The sequence below is a fragment of the Hyaena hyaena genome, unplaced genomic scaffold (assembly GCF_003009895.1).
Source record: "Hyaena hyaena isolate Hyena2069 unplaced genomic scaffold, ASM300989v1 scaffold_1600, whole genome shotgun sequence".
In the NCBI taxonomy this organism is placed as follows: domain Eukaryota; kingdom Metazoa; phylum Chordata; class Mammalia; order Carnivora; family Hyaenidae; genus Hyaena; species Hyaena hyaena.
Window position 1 is genome coordinate 213,081 of NW_024082235.1, and position 19,937 is coordinate 233,017.

A 19,937-nucleotide genomic window follows, 5' to 3' on the forward strand; every position below is an offset into this window, starting at 1 on the left:
GAATACTGATCCATATACTTCAAAAGTTTAATTATTAAATGTGCACTTACCGGTCACAGAAAAAGCCAAATCCATAACCATATCATGGTGCCAATGTAAGCATGTGTACGTGTATTTCTTATCATCATCAAAATTCCTCCTATTGGAGAAAACCAAAATTGTCACTTTGACCAAAGGCATTAAGTTAGGAAAGTAATGGCATACCAAATATAGTGAAAATAATATATGTCAAAATTAATAAATTATATTATTAAACTTGTAGGTCTTTTTTAAAACATTTTTTAAACATTTATTTATGAGAGACAAAGAGGGTGTGAGCAGGGGAGGTGCAGAGAGAGGAGACACAGAATCGGAAGCAAGCTCCAGGTTCTGAGCTGTCAGCACAGAGCCCGATGTAGGGCTCAAACTCACGAACTGCGATATCATGACCTGAGCCAAAGTCAGCTGCTTAACCAACTGAGCCACCCAGATGCCCCTAAGCTTGTAGGTCTTAACGTCTAAAAAGTACATTTTCCATAGCAGCACTCTCCACAATAGCTAAAACATGGAAAGAGCCTAAGTGTCCATCAACGGACGAATGGATCAGGAAGATGTGGTTTATCTATACCATGGAATACTACATGGCAATGAGAAACAATGAAATCTGGCCATGTGTAGCAACATGGATGGACCTTGAGGGTGTAATGCTGAGTGAAATAAGTCAGGCAGAGAAGGACAAATATCATATGTTTGCACGTATAGGATTAGGAGGAACTTGACGGAGGACCAAGGGGGAGAAGAAGGGGGGAAATGGTGGGGGAAAGGGAGAGAGGCAAACCATGAGAGACTCTTGAATGCTGACAAAAACTGAGGACTGATGGATGTGGGGGGGAGGAGGGATGGGTATGGAGGAGGGCACTTGTGGGGATGAGCATTGAGTGTTATGTGGAAACTAATTTGACAATAAACTATTTGTAAAAAAAAGTACATTTTCTATTTCTAACCAAAGTCACTTCTACAAACAATAGACCATCGTGGTCCTACTAGGTATACGCTATTGTTAGTCTTTCCTGTTCACTTAAAGTTTGATCGGGGCGCCTGGGTGGCTTAGTCGGTTAAGCGTCCGACTTTCGCTTAGGTCATGATCTCGCGGTTCGTGGGTTCGAGCCCCGCGTCGGGCTCTGTGCTGACTGCCAGCTCAGAGCCTGGAGCCTATTTCAGAGTCTGGAGCCTATTTCAGTCTGTATCTCCCTCTCTCTCTGACCCTCCCCTGCTCACGCTGTCTCTCTCTCTCTCCTAGAAATAAATAAAAATACTTAAAAAAAAAAAAAAAAAGCTTGATTAAAAAGTTCTCCTCAATAAAACAATTAGAGACAAAATGGAATGAACTCCTCCAAGCTCAAGGTTACACATTTTAAAATAGTAAGCCTATGCAATGAAGAACAGTAATACAAGAAACCGAGGATACCAGCAAAGCCTAATCTCTGTCAACAGTATTGGCTTTTCAGTACTATCCTTCTTCCTGAACTGAGGGATAGCTCTGTCATGCAGGACTAATATAACATATATATTCACCATGATCTTCATGAGTCAACTGACCAAAGACGAATTTTGCCATCCTTGTGACCAGTTGCTATGCAATCTTCCTTTGGGTGACATGCTACACATGTAAAATTGTTCTTAGCATGTTTTTTATTTCTTGATGATGATAAAGTAAACCTAGAAGGAAAAAAGTGTCCCTTATTAACGTCTCTTGGTAAGTGGTAGTTAAAAAAAAAGGGGGGGGGCGGCGGGGGAGTCTTCCCCTTATCAACCAAACTGGAGAATTCTCAAAAGTCACTGAATACAAATACATGTTTAAAAAAAAAAAAGCATGTCTAAGTATCGCAAATTTACAAACACTTATTAGTACACAGTATAAACTTCACATAACTAACATTCCACCATGGTAACTTGGCCACAGAAACATGCCATTGACTTTGAAGTAAAGCCAAGACAGTCCTTCTAGTGGCTTTTGCTCGAGCCAAGTTTGTTCAAGTTTGTCAACTGAAGCTAAGTTTTAACATTGGGTATAAACAAGCCTAATAAATTATATCTGTGACAACTGGCTAATGTATCCAAAGGTATCAGGATCCTTATTATACTGCAAAGAAAAACAAATGTTAATCCTGACAGGGTCAAAGGAAGACAGGATGGTGTCACCTGAGGAGTCACTATGCATGCTTAGCACTAGTCTCCTTAAATACGTTATTTTATTCACCCTTACAACGCTACTAGATAGGTATTATGCTTATTTTAAATATATGTTAATTTGAGGTACAGTGAGATTCAAAGAAACTAAATTTGACTCATTTTAAACCCAGGTGTCTCAAAGCCTATATTCATTCCAAAGCTCAAAAACCAGCCAATAAGGATCACCATCTGAGGTAGCCTTTTCCAACTACATCCAATTTTGACATCATGTATGAACACCAGAATCTAAGTGGACAAGGAGGTTTGCTTGGACAAAGCTCCCTAGGTTTTTGTGGCATGACTGATTCTCTCAACCACACCCATTGCTGTGTTAAAAACACTACCTCCAAATCCAGTGGTTTCACAATCACTTGCAAAATGAAAGCAGATACAACTCAGGATCACAGGTATGAAGATGAAATAAAATTGCAACAAATTCAACTAAATAAAATGATCAAAAAGGAATTCATACCTTGATGTTGTTTTCTTTTTGAAAAAATAAACAGACAAGTAAAAGTCCCGTACTGCAGCAACATATTCCCCCTGGCATTTCAAAGAGAAGATAACATTCACAAAAATAGACAACACTCTTTAAGAAATGTTCTCATTACAAAAGTTAACAGTAACATTTTTTTTTGGCAGATTGAGTATATCAATATAAAATGATATAGGTAGCTATGGAAAGGATAATCCTGTTAATCATAGAAAATTAGAAGATAAACTTAGGTACTATATCTTAAAACTAAACTCTCTCGCTTTAAGAATAATGACTTGAAATTTTTCCACTGAGGCAAAATATACATACAATACAATGCAATGTTTAACATGTATATATCCATGTAACCACCACCACAATCAAGATTTAGAACATTTTCTTCACCTCAAAAATGTTTCCATGTTCCTCTTTCTAGTCATTTCCCAATGGTCCTGCCCCTGCAGAAACCACTGTTTTCTATTATCATAGTTTACTTCTCTGTTCTAGAACATCATAAAAACAGAATGGGGCAATATATACTTTTCTGTCTGAACTCTAGTTCAACATCACCCTTTTGAGATTCATTCATGTTCTTGTATGTATCATTAGTTTCTATTATGATGAAGCAGAATTCCAATAAATTAATACACATCACAATTTATTTATTTTCTTGATGAACATTATGGTTATTTCCACTATGGAGCTACTATGAATACTAATCATTCTTATACATGTCATTTTATGGTCACGTTCTCATTTTCTCTACCTAGGAGTGGAACTTCTGGCTCACGGTAAGGACAGATGTCTACCTTTGTTCTCTATCTTCCCAATGCTCAGTACTGTTAGTCTTTAAAGTGTTTTCACTACTATAAGAAAGTAACCCTTTTTAGAACCATGCCAAAATAATGCTATAAACTTACACCACTGAAACATGCCACCACAATGTCATCTAGGAGCTTTTGGTGGTATTTGATTTTAAAATAATAAAGTGGTTAGTACCAGAAAAAGGCTAAATAAATCATGGTATTAACATCACAGAGTTATTTTTTTTGATGAACATTTACGTATACATTCATGCTCCAATGTCAGGTGACAAAAAGGTAAAGAGCCTTCAGATGCTAATTCAGTTTGGGAAAAATTATTTTATGTATGTTTAGGAAAAAGTTTAGAAAGACTTTTCTCAAATATCACTGGTAAGATTTAATTTCTCCACCTTATTTTTAACTTCCAAATTTTCTATAATGGGCACATTGATTAAGGACAGGGAGACAATTTTCTAAAGACAGTTAAAATGAAAGGATTTGAGTGGCTTTTACATGGGGCAGGCTAAGAAAAAGTACAAACGCCAAAACACTGGTATTTTTGAACAATTAGAGGGCTTGTAAGAGCGATAGGTACATACAAAATTAAGGATCCTAAAAACTCTACACCAAAAATATATGCTAAAGCAATGGAATAAACCCAATGCTCCTAACAAAAAAAACTGTAACTCAAGGCAACATTCAATCACTATAAGATAAAATGCTCAAACACTGCTGGAGAGAGACTTCATGTACAAAATTAAGAAACCAAAACAAACTTACCTCATTTCCAAAGGCAATGCACTTGGGTGACTGGTTTATATAATCCAAAACAAAGGAGAGCTCCTTAGCTTCTATCTCTTGGCTTGATGATTTTGGCAATCTCACTGAAGCCAGATGAAATACATCTAGCCAAAGAAAGCTGTATTAATATAAAGCTTCTCTAGAGAAAATGAACATGTGCACTTATTCATATGAAATTGTTAATTAGTATTGCAGATACATTTGCAAGAAGTAGAATTCTAGGTCACCTTGAACAAAACGTACCTTCACATCAGACTGTTCATTTGAAGATACAAGTTTTGAATGGCAGTCTAATTTCACAATTCAAATACATACCTGGTCTCTCTAGAAATATAAAACAATTTAGCTTACTGGTGCATTCTGTCTTCCAAAGTATTAGGCTGTCCTTTACAATGGATATGGAATACGGTATATTGCCGAACTGAGCAGCCAAAAGCAACAAACCATCTGAGAGGTTTCAGAAATGTGATGTGCTTGCTACATATTCACAGGATAAATCTTTTCTTCTAGGATACTGACATGCTGTTCTCTTTATATCCCATTTAAAAAAATTCCCAAGAGAAAATAGCTATATTTTACTATCTACACTATTTCCTTATCCTCTCAGACATTATAATGAATATGAAATTCTGTAACACATCAATTTCCCATTTTCCCTCCTGTTTATTATTTGCTCTGAACTCTTGATTATAGTAGCCTTCTCAGTCACCACAAACTTCACATGCCCAAACCCTGTACACTTGATTTTGTTAAACTTAGTCTTCCCTTCAGTCCAATGTAGGAAGTGGCACCACCATTTAACAAGTTGCTTCGATTAAATCCTTGAGTTATCTTTGACTTCTCTCATATCCCCTATCAAACCATCAGTAAACCTTGTTGGCTGTCTTTTCCAAAGATACCCAGAACTCAACCATTTCTTACTACCTAAGCAATGACCTCTTAACTGTACCCTGTACTTCTATCCTTGTCCCCGCCTTAGTCTATTCTCAGCAAGCCAGTGAATCTACAATTAACATCATTTCACTTTTCTGCTCAAAACTCTTCAATGGCTTTTTATCTACTCAGAATAAAAACCGAAGTCCTTTCAATGGCCTACAAGGCTGTATAATATCTATTCTTCCTTGGATCATTCCAATCCAACTCCCTGCCACTCCTCAAACATGCCAGAAATGCAGCAGAATATGCTTCTCCAATATGACCATGCAGCTTAATCTTCCCAGAACCTTCCCTGACCACTTCTTTAATTATGTATTTCTCCAATGTTGCCTGTTCCCCTCCCCTGCTGTACTTTGCTCTAAAACATCTTTCACCTCATTACATCTTTTGACTGATCTAGTCTGATTATTGTTGAGACTGTTTTATTCTCTACAACTGAACAGAATCTGGCACATAGTATGCTTTTAGTTAGAAATTAAATAATTAAATTACATATAGTCAAAAAACAATACCATAAAAGATGACATGTAAATAAAAAATTTGTTTTTAAACCAGAAGCATACTTCAATATGATTTATACAATTTCCCATCAGAGACTGGTTTTGCATTGTGGAGCAAATATAAAACAAATGAAGGCTATATATTTAGATCTATTCTATGATATGCCAGTTCAAGCCCAGTTCATAATTTTATCTAACAGCTAACTAGATTTTCACATTCTGAGTGTTCGTGATGGGTCAAGTTGTGGAGAAAAACACTAATCCCACCATGAACAAAATTTCAATTAGATTATAGCCTTTGGTTTACTCCAAAAGGCAAATGCCAAGGTTCTTACTTTAGATCAGTATTCTATCGTGGCTTGCACACTGGACTTAAACTAGGAATTTTCAAGTAAACAGGCTCCACCACAGAGGATCTTAACATTTTAAATTCTGCACATTTAAATTCCAATGTGCAGCCAGTGTTAAGAATTGCTGATTTCACTGATATGGATAAAAAGTTTTGCTACGACTATTAGCAACTACTCTTGCAACTGAGAATCAGAACATTAGTATTCAGAGTGGTTACCAAATGTGAGTGATGAGTATAAACATCTGGGGAAATATAAAAATGTAGATTCCTAGACTAAATCTCACAACTAGTGAATCAATGGTCAGTAAGGGAGATTAGGAATCTACATTTTTAGTAAGGATGTACTAATGTCTAAGGTGAATAGACATTAAGAATCTACACACTTTTATGTAAAACAGAGCTTAAATACTAAAGAGTATTATCTAAAATAGTCAACTAGGAAGGAGACTTAATTATTTTAAGAAATGTTGCCATTTGCAGAACATTTTTTGGAATACCTTTTAGAGGTTTTTATGGGCTAACATAACTAAACTTACTGCTTTTACTCCTTCATGTCACATTTTTGACAGAGAAAATATTACTCATTAACAGACTTCACCAAATGATTTTTAGCTTAAAAACAGATGTAACTTTCATAGTTTTAATAAAAGTCCATGATAGAAAACAATCTGCAATTTTCCAGCTGAAAACAAACATACACAAAACCAAGCACCCTCCTTCCCCAAAAAACCCACAACAAAAATACACTGTGGAAAGGATTCATTTAGCATTTAATGAGCCATGAGCCAGTCTAGCAGACTGCTCAGTAATTATCTTAAAGCTGCGTCCATCTTTGAATTCTATACACAGCTATACTTTATAGAGAGCACCAGAGGGTGCAGTGACCTTCCTGAATTCTGATATTAGAAAAATTCTTTGGATATATCTCTCATGTCAATGATCTGATGTATCAAATTCTCTACTAATGGGTAATTATTTGTGACCACTAAAGATATTCCAGAAATTCATAAAATGCTCTGAAACATGGCAATTTCAATGAAATAATGTTCCAATGATAATAAAAGTGTAATTAATAATTTAATTACACTATTAGCTCTTAATATCAAACTGTTTTCTATACCATTCCTGACAGATTCAGGATCAAACGGAGTGTTGAATAATGGGTAAAATGATAGTGATACTTAAAAATAACAGATTGAGTTCAATAGAAAGATAAACTCTAGCCCACCTCTGCAAAACAGCTTTGAAATTTGAGCTCTGCAATCTATTAGTAAACTATATCTTAAGTAATCATTCCCTCATTCTGTATTTCAGATCTGGTGTAAAGCTTTTCCAAAATGAATGCAGTAACAACAGAAGGAATTGAAATGCCAGCTCCAAAAACTGTTAACTTCAGAGTAAAACCAAGATGTTAATTTTTGAGAAACTATGGAAAGAGTAAACCAATGTTATATAAAACGAAGTAAGTTAATTATACTATACCTTGTTTTTCTTTATTTATTATAACAAAGACAGAATCCTCAGCACAGGTTAGAGTAAAGAGGGCATGAAGTTTATGCCCTATGACGAAAGTCTGAAAGATAAAAAGCACCATATTATTTATCACATCCCTCCCCCAATCTTAGGTTCCATAAAGGGCAGGGATTTTTTTTTAATCCGTTTTGCTCACTGATGTATCCCAACATTCTATTTATTCAATATCTATTTGTTGAATAAATTTTCAACAAATATATATAGATCCATGTTTTTAAATGGTTCTATGGTATTCTACTGAATGAATATGAAATTTTAACTGACATCAAGATCATATTAAATTTTTTCTTCTATAAACAGTGTTGTAATGACACACATATATTTCATTATTTCTACAAGAAATTCCTAAAAAGTGAGATTGCTGGAGTAAAAGTTATTTTTTCATTATCAGTTGTACTCTGATTATGTACAAAAGTATCTTTTTCTCTGTACCTTACCTATTACTAGAGTTTTTTGCAGTCTGCAATTTAGCTAAATTGATAGGAAAAAAATGCTCTGTCATTTTTTATTAATGAGGTTAAACATCTCTTCATGTTTACTGGCTATTTTTTTTCTAGTGAGTTACATATTCCTACCTTATGCCAATTTCTTTCCACTGAGTTATTAGTTTTTCTTTATTGGTTGTGAGAATTTTCTGTATATTAAGGATAATATCAGTTGTAAATATTTTCTTCCAATTTTATTACTCATCTTTTCATAGGAAGTTTGAAATTTGCAAAGAGTCAAATTTCTTTTCTTTTATGGTGTGTGACTTTTACAACTTGTTTAAAATGGCTATCTAAAGATTAAGCCTCCTAGAAAAAAACAATGTGTCTGTCATTACATTATGTTGCCATTCCTTTTCAAAGACTAAAAATGGAAGATCTACGTACCTTTATTAAAATGCCATCTACATAGTCCCACAGTTTAATTGTGCCATCAAAGGAACAAGAATACAACTAAAAGGGTAAAAATAGTACATAATTTATTACAAATTACAACTTCATTAAGATATTAAACAAATAATCAAGTGATACAGATGGCATTTTCTGTTCATTAAATCATTTGCTTTAAGGAGGTAGGGTCACTTACTGGTATTATTTTTTAAAAATAGAAAATCTAATCAGAGCTCTTTGAAGGAACTTCAAGTTTTAATTAGTATGAGGGGGGAAAAACGTCAATCCTCTATCTTCAAGAGGAAGATGGTAAGTTATTGAGCTATGAAAACACTTAAGAGCTTGTCCAGAGCCCAGTCCTCTCTTATTAGCAACCTTGCTTTCATTTTACATGGTATTAAAGGACTGCTTCTCCAATGATCTGAGAATGGCCTCTTTAAAAAAAATAAAATAAAAAAAATTCCAACACATTAAAGATCAATACTTCTGTAAAATACAGTGAAGTTACTATGCACTCGCATGCTGTGGCAATGTCACGCTGCTCTCCAGTTCTGGGTCTCTCAATTTCCACACTTCTCTCATTGCAGAGTGGTAACCAACCATCTGTGGCAATGGCTTGCGCACCACACTTTGGTAGCACGAGAAGGCCTTAATAGCATGTATTTTTATTTTTATCTTTGTCCCAGTGGACTTAATTTTACTAAGGCCACACTGGATTACAAGTTGCTGTTAACTGTGAAAATACATCGCTTATAACACTTAAAAGAATTTTCAGTTTTCTTAAAGTGGCAATTTTAAGATTCCATGAGGACATGGAATCAGAGAACAGAAAATGGTATCACCTATTCAAGTAAAAGAATTATGTTAAGTAGGAAACATACATAACAATCACTACATATAAAGAATCATGAAAAAGAATCAGTAAAACCTAACGACCAACCATACAATCACTGTCAAAACACAATGGTTCCGAAGTCCAGGGAATCTGCACTCCCATCACCTCAACCAAACCTGTCAAAAAAAAGTGTTCTCTAACTTTATTAACTTTCAGTCCCGTGAGCAGATCTTTTATGCAATGATACGCGGTTTTTGTTTGGCTACAAAACTTAGTACAACTGACTTCACAAATTCCAATTCTAATGAAAGGATACTGCTGCTATGAAAAACATCCAAATACATTCAGTTAACAATGTTAACATTAACAATGAACTGTTCTGTTAAACCCTCAGAGGACAGCAAGGAAAGAAAAGTGTGCTTGCACCCTGCAGAAAGGCTACTTAAATCTGATTTTTCAACAGAAGCTCATTTAATTTTGGAAAGAAAAGATCTCTGTTACTTCAGGCCCTACTTCTTTGTGATAACACAGTGAATGGCGATGAAAATAAATCCATTCTTCTATCAAGCAATAACTTCTACATTGGTAGTAACACAGAAAAATGGAATTTGATCAAAAACTAGAGAAAGAGAGGGGTGCCTGGGTGGCTCAGTTGGTTAAGCATCCAACTTGATTTCAGCTCAGGTGATGACCTGACGTTTCATGAAATTGAGCCTTGCATCGGACTCTACACTGACCATGTGGAGCCTGCTTAGGGTTCTCTCTCTCACTGCTCCTTCCCCGTTTATCCTCTCTCTCTAAAATAAATTAATTAAAAAAAAACAAACTAGAGCCTAAGTAAACTATTTTTGAGATCTCTAGTGGTTGCTGAAATTTAAGAACAGAATTAAAATGACATTACATTATTTCTGATTTCTAAACTGCTTTGTGGGGTGCGTGGGAGGGGGTGGACTAAATTAGATTCCCAAGTTTGTCCTGAAATTAACTGGCCCATCCACTGACTAATCCTTCCTGTCCAGCACTGGCTTTAAGATTAGATAACATGTGCATCAACATCAGCCTCATCGGTAAAGGAACAGATCTACAACATCAATACCTCTTAGCCAGCATTTTGAAAAATGGGTTCCAGAAACCAAAGGATTTAAAGGCATACAAGCTTGAGAAACACCAAATAGTATGTACCCTTTTTGGATATTCATAATGCATATAAAAGGACCTGAGAAGATCTACAACCAAGAAATTCATCTAACTGTGCCTAACCCTGAATTTCAGTAACTCACACAGCCAAGAATGTCTTCTCTCAAGGAACATCTATTACCACCCTTTGGAATAAATGGTTTACAGAATATAGCATGGTCAATGTAGGTCTAGGCTGTAACCCTATTTTAATAACTAAAACTCTTAAAAAGTACCCTGAATCAGAAAAATCAACATACAAGTTCCCCCCACTACCTGAAAGTAGAATATTTCTATGAAACCTTCTGTGGTGGAAATGGTGTAAGTTTCCCAGCTAAAATCAAAATTTTCTGGTAACAACAAAGCCAATATTATATTCAATTATAAATCTTTGACACCTGTAGATGATTGTGGGGGTTGAGCTGGATTCCAGTCACCAGATTTCTATGCCCTTGCAATATGTGTACACATTCTTCTGTAGCTGTGCTATGAACTTTAACAAAGTCACCAGAGACACAGAAGATATACCTGGAAATAAGAAAAAAATTTCATGTATTTTGTATATAGCATTTTTTTTTTACAGTCCATGAAACATCCTTTTCCCTTGCAACAAAGGTTTCTTTCAAAACCAACAGTTTCCAGAACTACATATTAAAAACTGTGTGTTATGTTTTCACTTACCATGCACTATTCCTCTAACAGCATCTTCCCAAGCACCCCCCCCCCCCCACCCCGCCGTTGTTCACTGGGGACACCACCTTACAACTGCTAAGTCAAAGCTCTGTCTAGTCAGCAAGGCTTCTTGTATAGCAGAGTACAAAGACTTTGTGACAGTTCTTTTTCTTGTCGCTGAAATGTTGGTTTTGCTTTTGTCTTTCTGGATTTGTGGCTTTCTTCAAAATAGCAGAGGCTACTACATTACTAAAAGCAGTTAAGTGGAGTCAATATTTACTTGACAGTTTTCGATATGGATATAATCACAGAACAGAGCTCATAAGTACAGATCTAGTCACTACCAAGTAAAAAAATGTTTGTTCTGTGCCTACTACACAGAACACTGTACAAGTCTAACAGGGTGTTTTTCCATGCAGTACAGAAGGTACAAACCACAGAATTCCCAGGCCAGATCTCTGTGTTCCTAAAGTAACCTGTACATGACTTGATCCTAGTACTTTTCACACTGTGTTGACATTACTTATTTACAAATATATCCCCCTTTCTTATTAGGCCATAAGCTTCCATTGGGCAAATGCCTTAATATATCTTTGATTCCTAATGTCCAATCTAGTTTGTTGAACAGAACCCACCCAATTCTCGAAGATTTTGTAAGCTATCTGGATAAAATGAACCAACAAAAAATGACAATATAACAAAACAATAAATCTTTGAATGCTGATCATGGTTACTACTACCCTATTTTATCCATTCTAAGTCACTTTTTTTTTTTTTTTTTTTACATGTTCACCTGTCTGAAATCAGGATGCATTATTCTAAATGCTGGAGGCAAACGTAAAATAACTTATTTAACTGTCTAATAGATTAAGCAAGTTCAAGCAACAAAACATCTGAGATATACAGTTACCCCTCTGGCTGGATCTTCCTCTTCATTCCCATGAGTACCTTAATTCAGAATCTTAACAACTCCAGCCTGGACCACTCCCAAGGGCTTCCTACAGTCTCCAGGTGTGGCCCTTCAATTACCTTTCCCACTCACACCAGATTAATTTTGCAAATTTGACATTACTTTCTTAAAGATAAAATTAAATTACAATTTGTCAACGTTTTCCCAGTGCCTTTGGGATATGATCTAAACAGTCCTAAGGCCTTTGCTGATTTGACCTGATCTCAGTGGAGCTACTTTTTCATTTGAAAACTGCTCTAGTCAGGTAGTTCACAACTCCACTACCCTCCCACTTCCCATAGATACACCCCATTATACCAACACGTTGGCTAGGCATTCCCTGAGATGGTGGGAAAGGGGTACTATGTGCCAGGAAACTCTCTGATTCTGATATGCCTCCCCAGAGAAAAGAATTTCCTTTTTCCTTGCTCCTCCATAGAGAATAGCTTCAAATGTGATGTAAGTCCCTAAAGGAAATACTCTCTCCATGCTTTTGTATATTTCGCTCTCTACACAGAACACTCTTTCTTCCTGACTACTTCCTTAAGATAGATTCAGCTCAGGTGAAGTCTTCTTGCATTTTCTCATTCTAGATCAGCAACACTCTTAATGTGCTTCTACAAGATGGTAGGTAGGCTTAGCTCTATTAGAGCATTGACCACAAGGCATATTGAAGCCTTCCCCACCAGACTGTAAGCTCTTTGAGGGGAGGAAAGGTGTGTTTACTTATTATAAATAATAACAGAAATATAATTAAGTAGGAAAAAGATGAATTTTTAAGAAGTTAAACACAGATGGGTTTGAATGCCAGCTTCACCACAAACAGGTTGAATGCTAGGAGAATTCTCTAAAACATCACTGTCCTCTACTGTAAAATGCAGGTAACACTTTCTCACGGGGTTATTATGAGGACTAAATGAAACAACGCATGCAAATGCACCCTTAGTACACAGTATACACTCAATAAATGCTTCCATAAAATCAGGATAATAATACCTAAATCACGCAGACAGAAATTCATGTGAAACAGACCACAATGCCCTTCATATGTGACTCAATCATTTTTGCTGAAATCGAGAAGTTGGGGATGCTTTTAAATAAGGAACCAGGAATTTAAATGAGGCTCTGAAGGATGCACAATTTAAGAGCTGGGGATGAAAAAGAATAGCAACATAAAAGCTGGGAAATAATTAATACAATACCAACAATAAACAGGAAATGACTTATTTAACAAGCAAAGTGTATACAACAGGTTATATTAGGAAACAATTGGATAAGCAGAGTCAAGCTAGATCAGGGAAAGCCCTGAAAGCCAGAGAAAAGAGCCATAGATAAGGCAGGCAACAGAAGATTGTTAACAGGGTTCTGAGCAAGACTAGGAATAAGGGTGAGAGTTAGGTCAGTAACACGCAAGAAAAATTATTACAGCGGTATACAGAACGGTCTGCAAAAGAAGAATATTTAGAATTGGATATTAGTTTTGTGGGAATTTAGGAATGTAAAAGGCAAGAATGACCCATTTTTAAAATTTTCTCTATACCTAGCAACCTAAAGCTTAGCATCATGTAACTGTGGGAGCTAACAGGATGTAATACCAACAGTGCTGGACCGGGACTCGGTAATACCTCATACAGGAATACCACCTACTCTCCTGTATACCCACTTCTCAGCTTGCCTCTCAACAACCCCCTCAAGTAGGCAGAACAGAGCTTTTGTCCTATTTCCAAGAGGACCCAGTAAACAAGAGGAAATCGCTCAAATCCCACAATTCTCGTTTTATTTACTATTTCAGCTTTCTTGACCTCCTTGAAACAAAATATAAAATTACTTTATTCCTTCTTGCATAAATCAGCCAACACCTGTAGTACGTTTTAGAGAATATCCAAAACCCTGATGAGTTCATTGTGACCCTGTTAATTTGCTAGAGAGCTGATTTTAATTAACTACTTTTTATACAGACGAAAACAAAAAGCAAACACCCACATCGAAATCTTCACCAAATCCCCCAAACTTCAGTACTGATTTTTCTACCTACTACTTGTTAGGTCCACCTGCTTGTTTCACAGGCACCTTAAACTCAACACATCCCAAAGTAAATGCAGTATCTTGTTAATCTTAAGTGCTGATTCACTCCAAAATTCTGTCTTTTCTCTTCATCTTCATTATTTAAGTTTAGGCCATAGTAATTTCTTGCTTGAATTAGCTTTTTAAGCCTTGGTCTGTACTCTTCCAGATTCTTCTCCCACCACTTCCCTTCACCTTATGCTGCAACTATGCTGACCTTACACATATCACACTACCTACCCCGGCAATTTTAAGCTGCTCACTTCGCGTGGATGCCACCCCCCAAAATCACTGGTGGGACAAACTCCTGTTTGTCTCGCAAGATCCTACTACTGAAGGGAAACTTTCACTACATAACTCCCTCCTCCACGCCATCACTGTACCTCAAGTATGCTAAGCCAACCTACCTCCGGTTTTGCCACTCTCCACCACTTATTACTTAGTTTTATGCATAGTCTTCAGATTAATATTCTTGAAGAAACACAATCATGTTACCTTTCACTGCCCTCCATCTAGGGGATAAAAAAAATACTTCTCTTTGGACCAAACCAAGAATTGGCTTCAACGTTCCCTTTCCAACCTCACTATCTCCCTTCATATACTTTTCATAGGAGCTAACTGTACCACAGTCTGTTCAATATACTTAGGCCTCTACTCCTCTTGCTTATACTGTGCCTACTAACTGGAATGCCTTCCATCCATATCCCCTAGTCAAAATACCATTCACCTATTTAGGCCTAGCCTAAATGTCATTTCCTCAGCAACCTGTCCATCCTCACCAGTCTGAAGTACGCTCTCTTTAGGAACTCCCAAAGTACCATAGTATGAAACATGAGTTACCACCTTTTTTTTTTCCCTCACCAGACTGTAAAATCTTGAAAGTAGGATCAGTATTAAAATTATCTTAATTTTTGTCATATCAGCTTGTTATAAGATGAATATCAACAAAGCTTTCATGTAAAGACCAAGGATTCTTTTTTTTTTCTTTCCTCTAAGGCTATTTATGAAAACTCTTTCAGTCATGCATATATTCAACAACTATCACACACCCAAAAGCAAGACATTGTGGAGGATACAAACTTCCATAAGATACTACCGTTATTCTTCTAAGATAGAAAGGGTTAATTAAGGGTCACTGTGTCCTTAAATGATTTGAAAACCTCTTTCTACAAAGTCACTTCTGGATTATACTGACAAATAGAGCAATAATGATGACAGCTGACAACACTGAGCCATTAAATACCAGGCTTGTTTTTACCTGATATACATGTATTAAAGCATTTAACCCTCTCAACAACCCTAAAAGTTGGATTACAAAATATTATGCTTGTTTTAAGATGGGGCTACTGAGGCAAAGATTAAGAACTTGCAAAGGTCACACAATGTAAGAACCGGGTTTTGAACACAGGGAGTAGTTTTGTTTCCAGCTCTACTGAACTGAGAATAGACACCTGGGCCCGCACAGACTCTTAACAGGAGTATCACGCCAAGTTGCAAGAAGGTTGCCAAAATACATTTTTAGCGGAAAAGTGTGGAGAAAATGGAAATCTTTAATCCTTCAGTAATTCAAAGTCACAACTCTTTCCAAAAGGACACTCCTTATAGTACTACAAGGGTAGCAGTTACAGATCTTTGCGTGGACTTCTCGCCGCCCCTCCGCGGAGCTGACTCCAGACACGTGGGCCCGCCCTCAGCCCGTCAATCCATCTGCAGGTAAACTGTCCTGTAAAGCAGCAGCCCCGGCCTGCAGGGCCACAAGACTAAACGCTTTCTCACTCCTCTAAACAGCACTCAGGCAACAAGTCCCCGATGCGTGGCCTGGAGACTCCTGCACGCGCCCCTTTCCCTCAGCCCAGAACCCCCGGTAGGCAAGTCCGGACGGGCCTGACAGTTCTTTCCTCCCCCTCCCCGGCGACTCACGTCCCTCAGCCCGGCTGACAGTCTGCGGTGGCCCCATACTTAGAATCCGCAGAGAACACCGCTCTCCTGAAGTTCAACTCGCTGCCGCCACAACGAACCACGCGGACGCTCTCCTCCTCCACCATCTTTGCGCAGACGCAGGTACTCACTGCCGCCGGCGAGCCCTGAATTTCCTTGACGGGGGCGGGGCGCTAGAGCCTTGAATCGCAGCCCACAAAACGCGTGCACCGGCTCCTCTAGGCCTCAGTCTCTATGGTAGGACCCAGCGCCGGTGCCGCCATCTTTTGTTTGGGCAATTTCAAATTACGACACCGGTAGGAACGGTGAAACAATGAGTTTATATTAGACATCTTTAAACTCTTATTTAGTACAAATAACTTTGGCGCTATCAATTTGATTCTACAACTTCGTTCGCCAGAAGGGAAGGGTGGCCTATTGCATCACGTGACCTCCAGATCGCCTCCCTTCCGCATCCCCCAAGGCCTCTCCTTTCTCTTCGGTGATTCGGGCGCTGCGAGATGACGCCAGCGTTTTCATGCCACCTGGTTTCTCGGTTGCCCAGTTGAGTTCTTGGGTGGAAAGGTAGCTTCCTACTTTTTGCGTAACAGCTTGTCCCTTTCATTAGTGGGCATTTTCTCCTGTTCCTTCGAGCGTAGCATAGGTTCCTACAGAATCTCCTCAACTCCGAAGGTCTTGCTTTTTCCTTTGGACCCCTGGCTCCTGCTCCTGGTTTCTGGTGCTTCCTTTTTTCCGCAGTTCAGTGGACCAGCTCACACCAATCTGACGTTCCCTCTCACTGAGGCCCAAGTTCCGACGCCACTGTTCCCTGTTGTGTTACGGGTGTCTTGTGCCTGTTGGTTTGGTTTGAGTTGCCCCGTTAGTCCACCGTGCCTGTAGGTTAGGAAGCCCCGAACGCCGAGCGTCTTTAGGCCTCTGTTATCTTTCTTTCTTTTTTTTAAATTTTTAATGTTTTATTTATTTCTAGGAGAGAGAGAGAGAGACAGTGTGAGCAGGGGAGGGTCAGAGAGAGAGGGAGTTACAGACTCTGAAACAGGCTCCAGGCTCTGAGCTGGCAGTCAGCACAGAGCCCGACGCGGGGCACGAACCCACGAACCGCAAGATCATGACCTAAGCGAAAGTCGGACGCTTAACTGACTAAGCCACCCAGGCGCCCCTATCTTTCCTTTTTATAACGCTATGTACAGCCTTTAAGGGGTCCTTGTCTTTTAGGGGTACACTTTATTCGCTCGTTAAGTACACATATACCAATCCCATTGACGGCTCTGTACCACTACTAAGTGAAGAGCCACTGGCAGCTTAATTTTATTTATTTATTTATTTAAAATAATTTTTTTTAACAAAAATGTTCAATTTTTGAGAGAGAGAAGCAGAGTGCGATCCGGGAAGGAGCAGAGGGAGACACAACTTGAAGTAACCTCCAGGCTCTGCACTGTCAGCACAGAGCTAGACATGGGGCTCAAACCCACCAACCAGACATCATGACCTGAGTGAAATCAAGACCTGAGCAGAAGACATTCATTCAACCAACTGAGCCACCCAGGTCCATCCTGACAGCTTAATTTTAATAGGAACAGGAGGTCAGCCTTTAATATGTTATTTCTTGATATGTTATAATTTATCACAGTTTTCTGGAGAGAAATAATAATTATTGTGAGGTACAGTGCAAAACATATGGGACCCCTGCCATGTTAACCTTCCACGAGAGAGACAATAAAAATGTTTTACAAACAAATTAATCACAGATTCTGTGCTAAAGAAAATAAGACCTAACCTGAGAGAGAATAGTTTTCTCTGAGGAGGTTTAGTTTGTTAAAGTCATACAGGTTAAAAAATATGTTAAAAATTCAATGCTAATACAGATTTGCTGTAAAATATTTCGGTACAGAAATATGATTAGAGTGACCCTGGCCCACGAATATCTCTCCACTGCTCAAAGTTTGGTGTATATGCTTCTTGATATTTTTCTAGGTATCCATATACTTTAACATTAGTTTTCAATACAAGGCACTACATAATTCTTTTTTCTCCCTCTATGCTTTCACCACATACAATTTTACCTCCTTTTTAGTGACTGAATAGTAGTCCACAGAGTAATGTGCTATCATTGATTAAGACATTTTCTCAAAGATGGATATTTAGTCATTTCCATTTTTTAAAGTGGCAAATAGTGCTATAGAACACATGAATTTGTGACAGCATTGCTATAGGAGAGATTCCTAGAATAGGTATTGCAAGATTGAAGGATATCTACATTTTTATTTTGAAAGAATATTTTGTGGAATTGTGATATGTGTTATTGGGGAAGCTAGGAGGAATAACTAATGGCAGCCAAAAAAGGGACAACATTTAACTTTCTTTTTTAGTCTAAAGTTGGGGAGGATCCATAAGGAGAGAGTTATAAGAGAGTATGTTTTCTTAAGAAGGGAAGGGAAAAGGACTGATGAAACAGTGGTAGGCAAATAAAATTGCCTATAAATGCTGCAGCAATGAGCAATAATTGAAAGGTAGCCAGGGCCAGGTAATCCATTGTTTGAGATTTAGATTGTAATTTGAGGTTTCACTTTGTCAAGAATTGTTAAGTATAATAAATTCCCAAGTCTGATAGTTTCTTTCATATACTGGCATTTGTATATTAATAAATCAGTCTTTGTTGATTGGTCCCAGCTCACAAGCAGAATTTTCTAAAGTGTTTGGAGGACTGCAAAGAATTCTGAAAATGTTGAAGACGATAGGAGGTTCCCAGGTATTCTCAGCATGTGCTGTTAAACTATCAGATACTTACCTAGCCATTTCATAGAAAAGAGCTAAGAAAGCACGGCTCATTTGTTGAGAAGGGAAGCTGAGCATCATTGACAGGTCTCTGGTTCTCTCCTGCTCTCTTCTCTTCCTGAGTCCTGACAAGAGTCATCTTTAAAAGTCCTTACATGGCAACATTGACTTTTTGTAGCACGCACCTTAAAACTCTTCTAGCCTCTATCCTTATCCAGTTCCAAGGCCACTTCCATCTTCTTAGGTGTTTGTTAATTACAGCAGTGTCCCACTCTTAGTACTAAAATCTATATTAGAGTCCTCCAGAAAAACAGAACCAATAGCTAGCTAGCTAGCTATCTTTCTATCTATCGGGATTGGTGGCACTCAATTATGAAGGCTGAAAAGTCCCACAGTCTGCATTCTGCTATATGGACCCCTGGGAAACCTGTGGTGTAATTCAGTCTGAGTCTGAAGGCCTGAGAACCTGGGAAGCTGATGGTGTAAATCCAGTCTAAGTTCAGGAGAAGACCAGTGTGCTAGCTTAGCAGTCAGATAGAGAGGAACACATTTTTCATTCCTCCTCTTTTTGTACTCTTTAGGTCCTTAATGAGTCGCTCTTTAGGTCCTGAATGATGCCAACCCAATTGGGGAGGGCAGCCTGCTTTACTGAGTCTATAGATTCAAATGCTAATTTCATCTGGAAATACTCTCAGACAGTCCTAGAAATAATGTTTGCTAAATATCTGGGTATCTTGTTCCTCATGCAACCACTGATAGGCTCTTTGTCTCCTACAGTTTTGCTGTTTCCAGATAGTGATATAAACAACATCATATAGTATGTAGTCTTTTGAGTCTAGCTTTCACTCAGTATAATGTATTTAAGACTCATCTTGTGCAGATCAGGGTTTCCCCTTTTTAATTGTTGAATGGTATTTTATTGTATGGATATTCCATGGTTTATTCATTCATCTGTTGAAGACTTTCTTTCCTCCTTTCTTTCTTTTCTTTTTTTTTTTTTTTACAAATAGTTTATTGTCAAATTAGTTTCCACATAACACTCAGT

At 37.7% G+C, this 19,937-nt stretch overlaps 1 protein-coding gene across 1 annotated transcript in view; it reads right to left on the reverse strand.

Moving 5' to 3' along the window:
• WDR75 (WD repeat domain 75) overlaps window positions 1–16,237 on the reverse strand; it is a 30,903-nt gene extending 14,666 nt beyond the window's left edge. Inside the window, exons 1-8 of the mRNA XM_039224335.1 lie at window positions 16,142–16,237; window positions 10,896–11,025; window positions 8,484–8,549; window positions 7,561–7,651; window positions 4,270–4,394; window positions 2,684–2,754; window positions 1,579–1,698; window positions 51–139 (exon numbers count right to left, since the gene is read on the reverse strand). Coding sequence (XP_039080266.1) covers window positions 51–139; window positions 1,579–1,698; window positions 2,684–2,754; window positions 4,270–4,394; window positions 7,561–7,651; window positions 8,484–8,549; window positions 10,896–11,025; window positions 16,142–16,227 — 778 coding nt within the window. The 5' untranslated portion in view covers window positions 16,228–16,237. The remainder of the gene's footprint in view (window positions 1–50; window positions 140–1,578; window positions 1,699–2,683; window positions 2,755–4,269; window positions 4,395–7,560; window positions 7,652–8,483; window positions 8,550–10,895; window positions 11,026–16,141) is intronic.
• Between the last annotated feature and the right edge of the window lie 3,700 nt (window positions 16,238–19,937).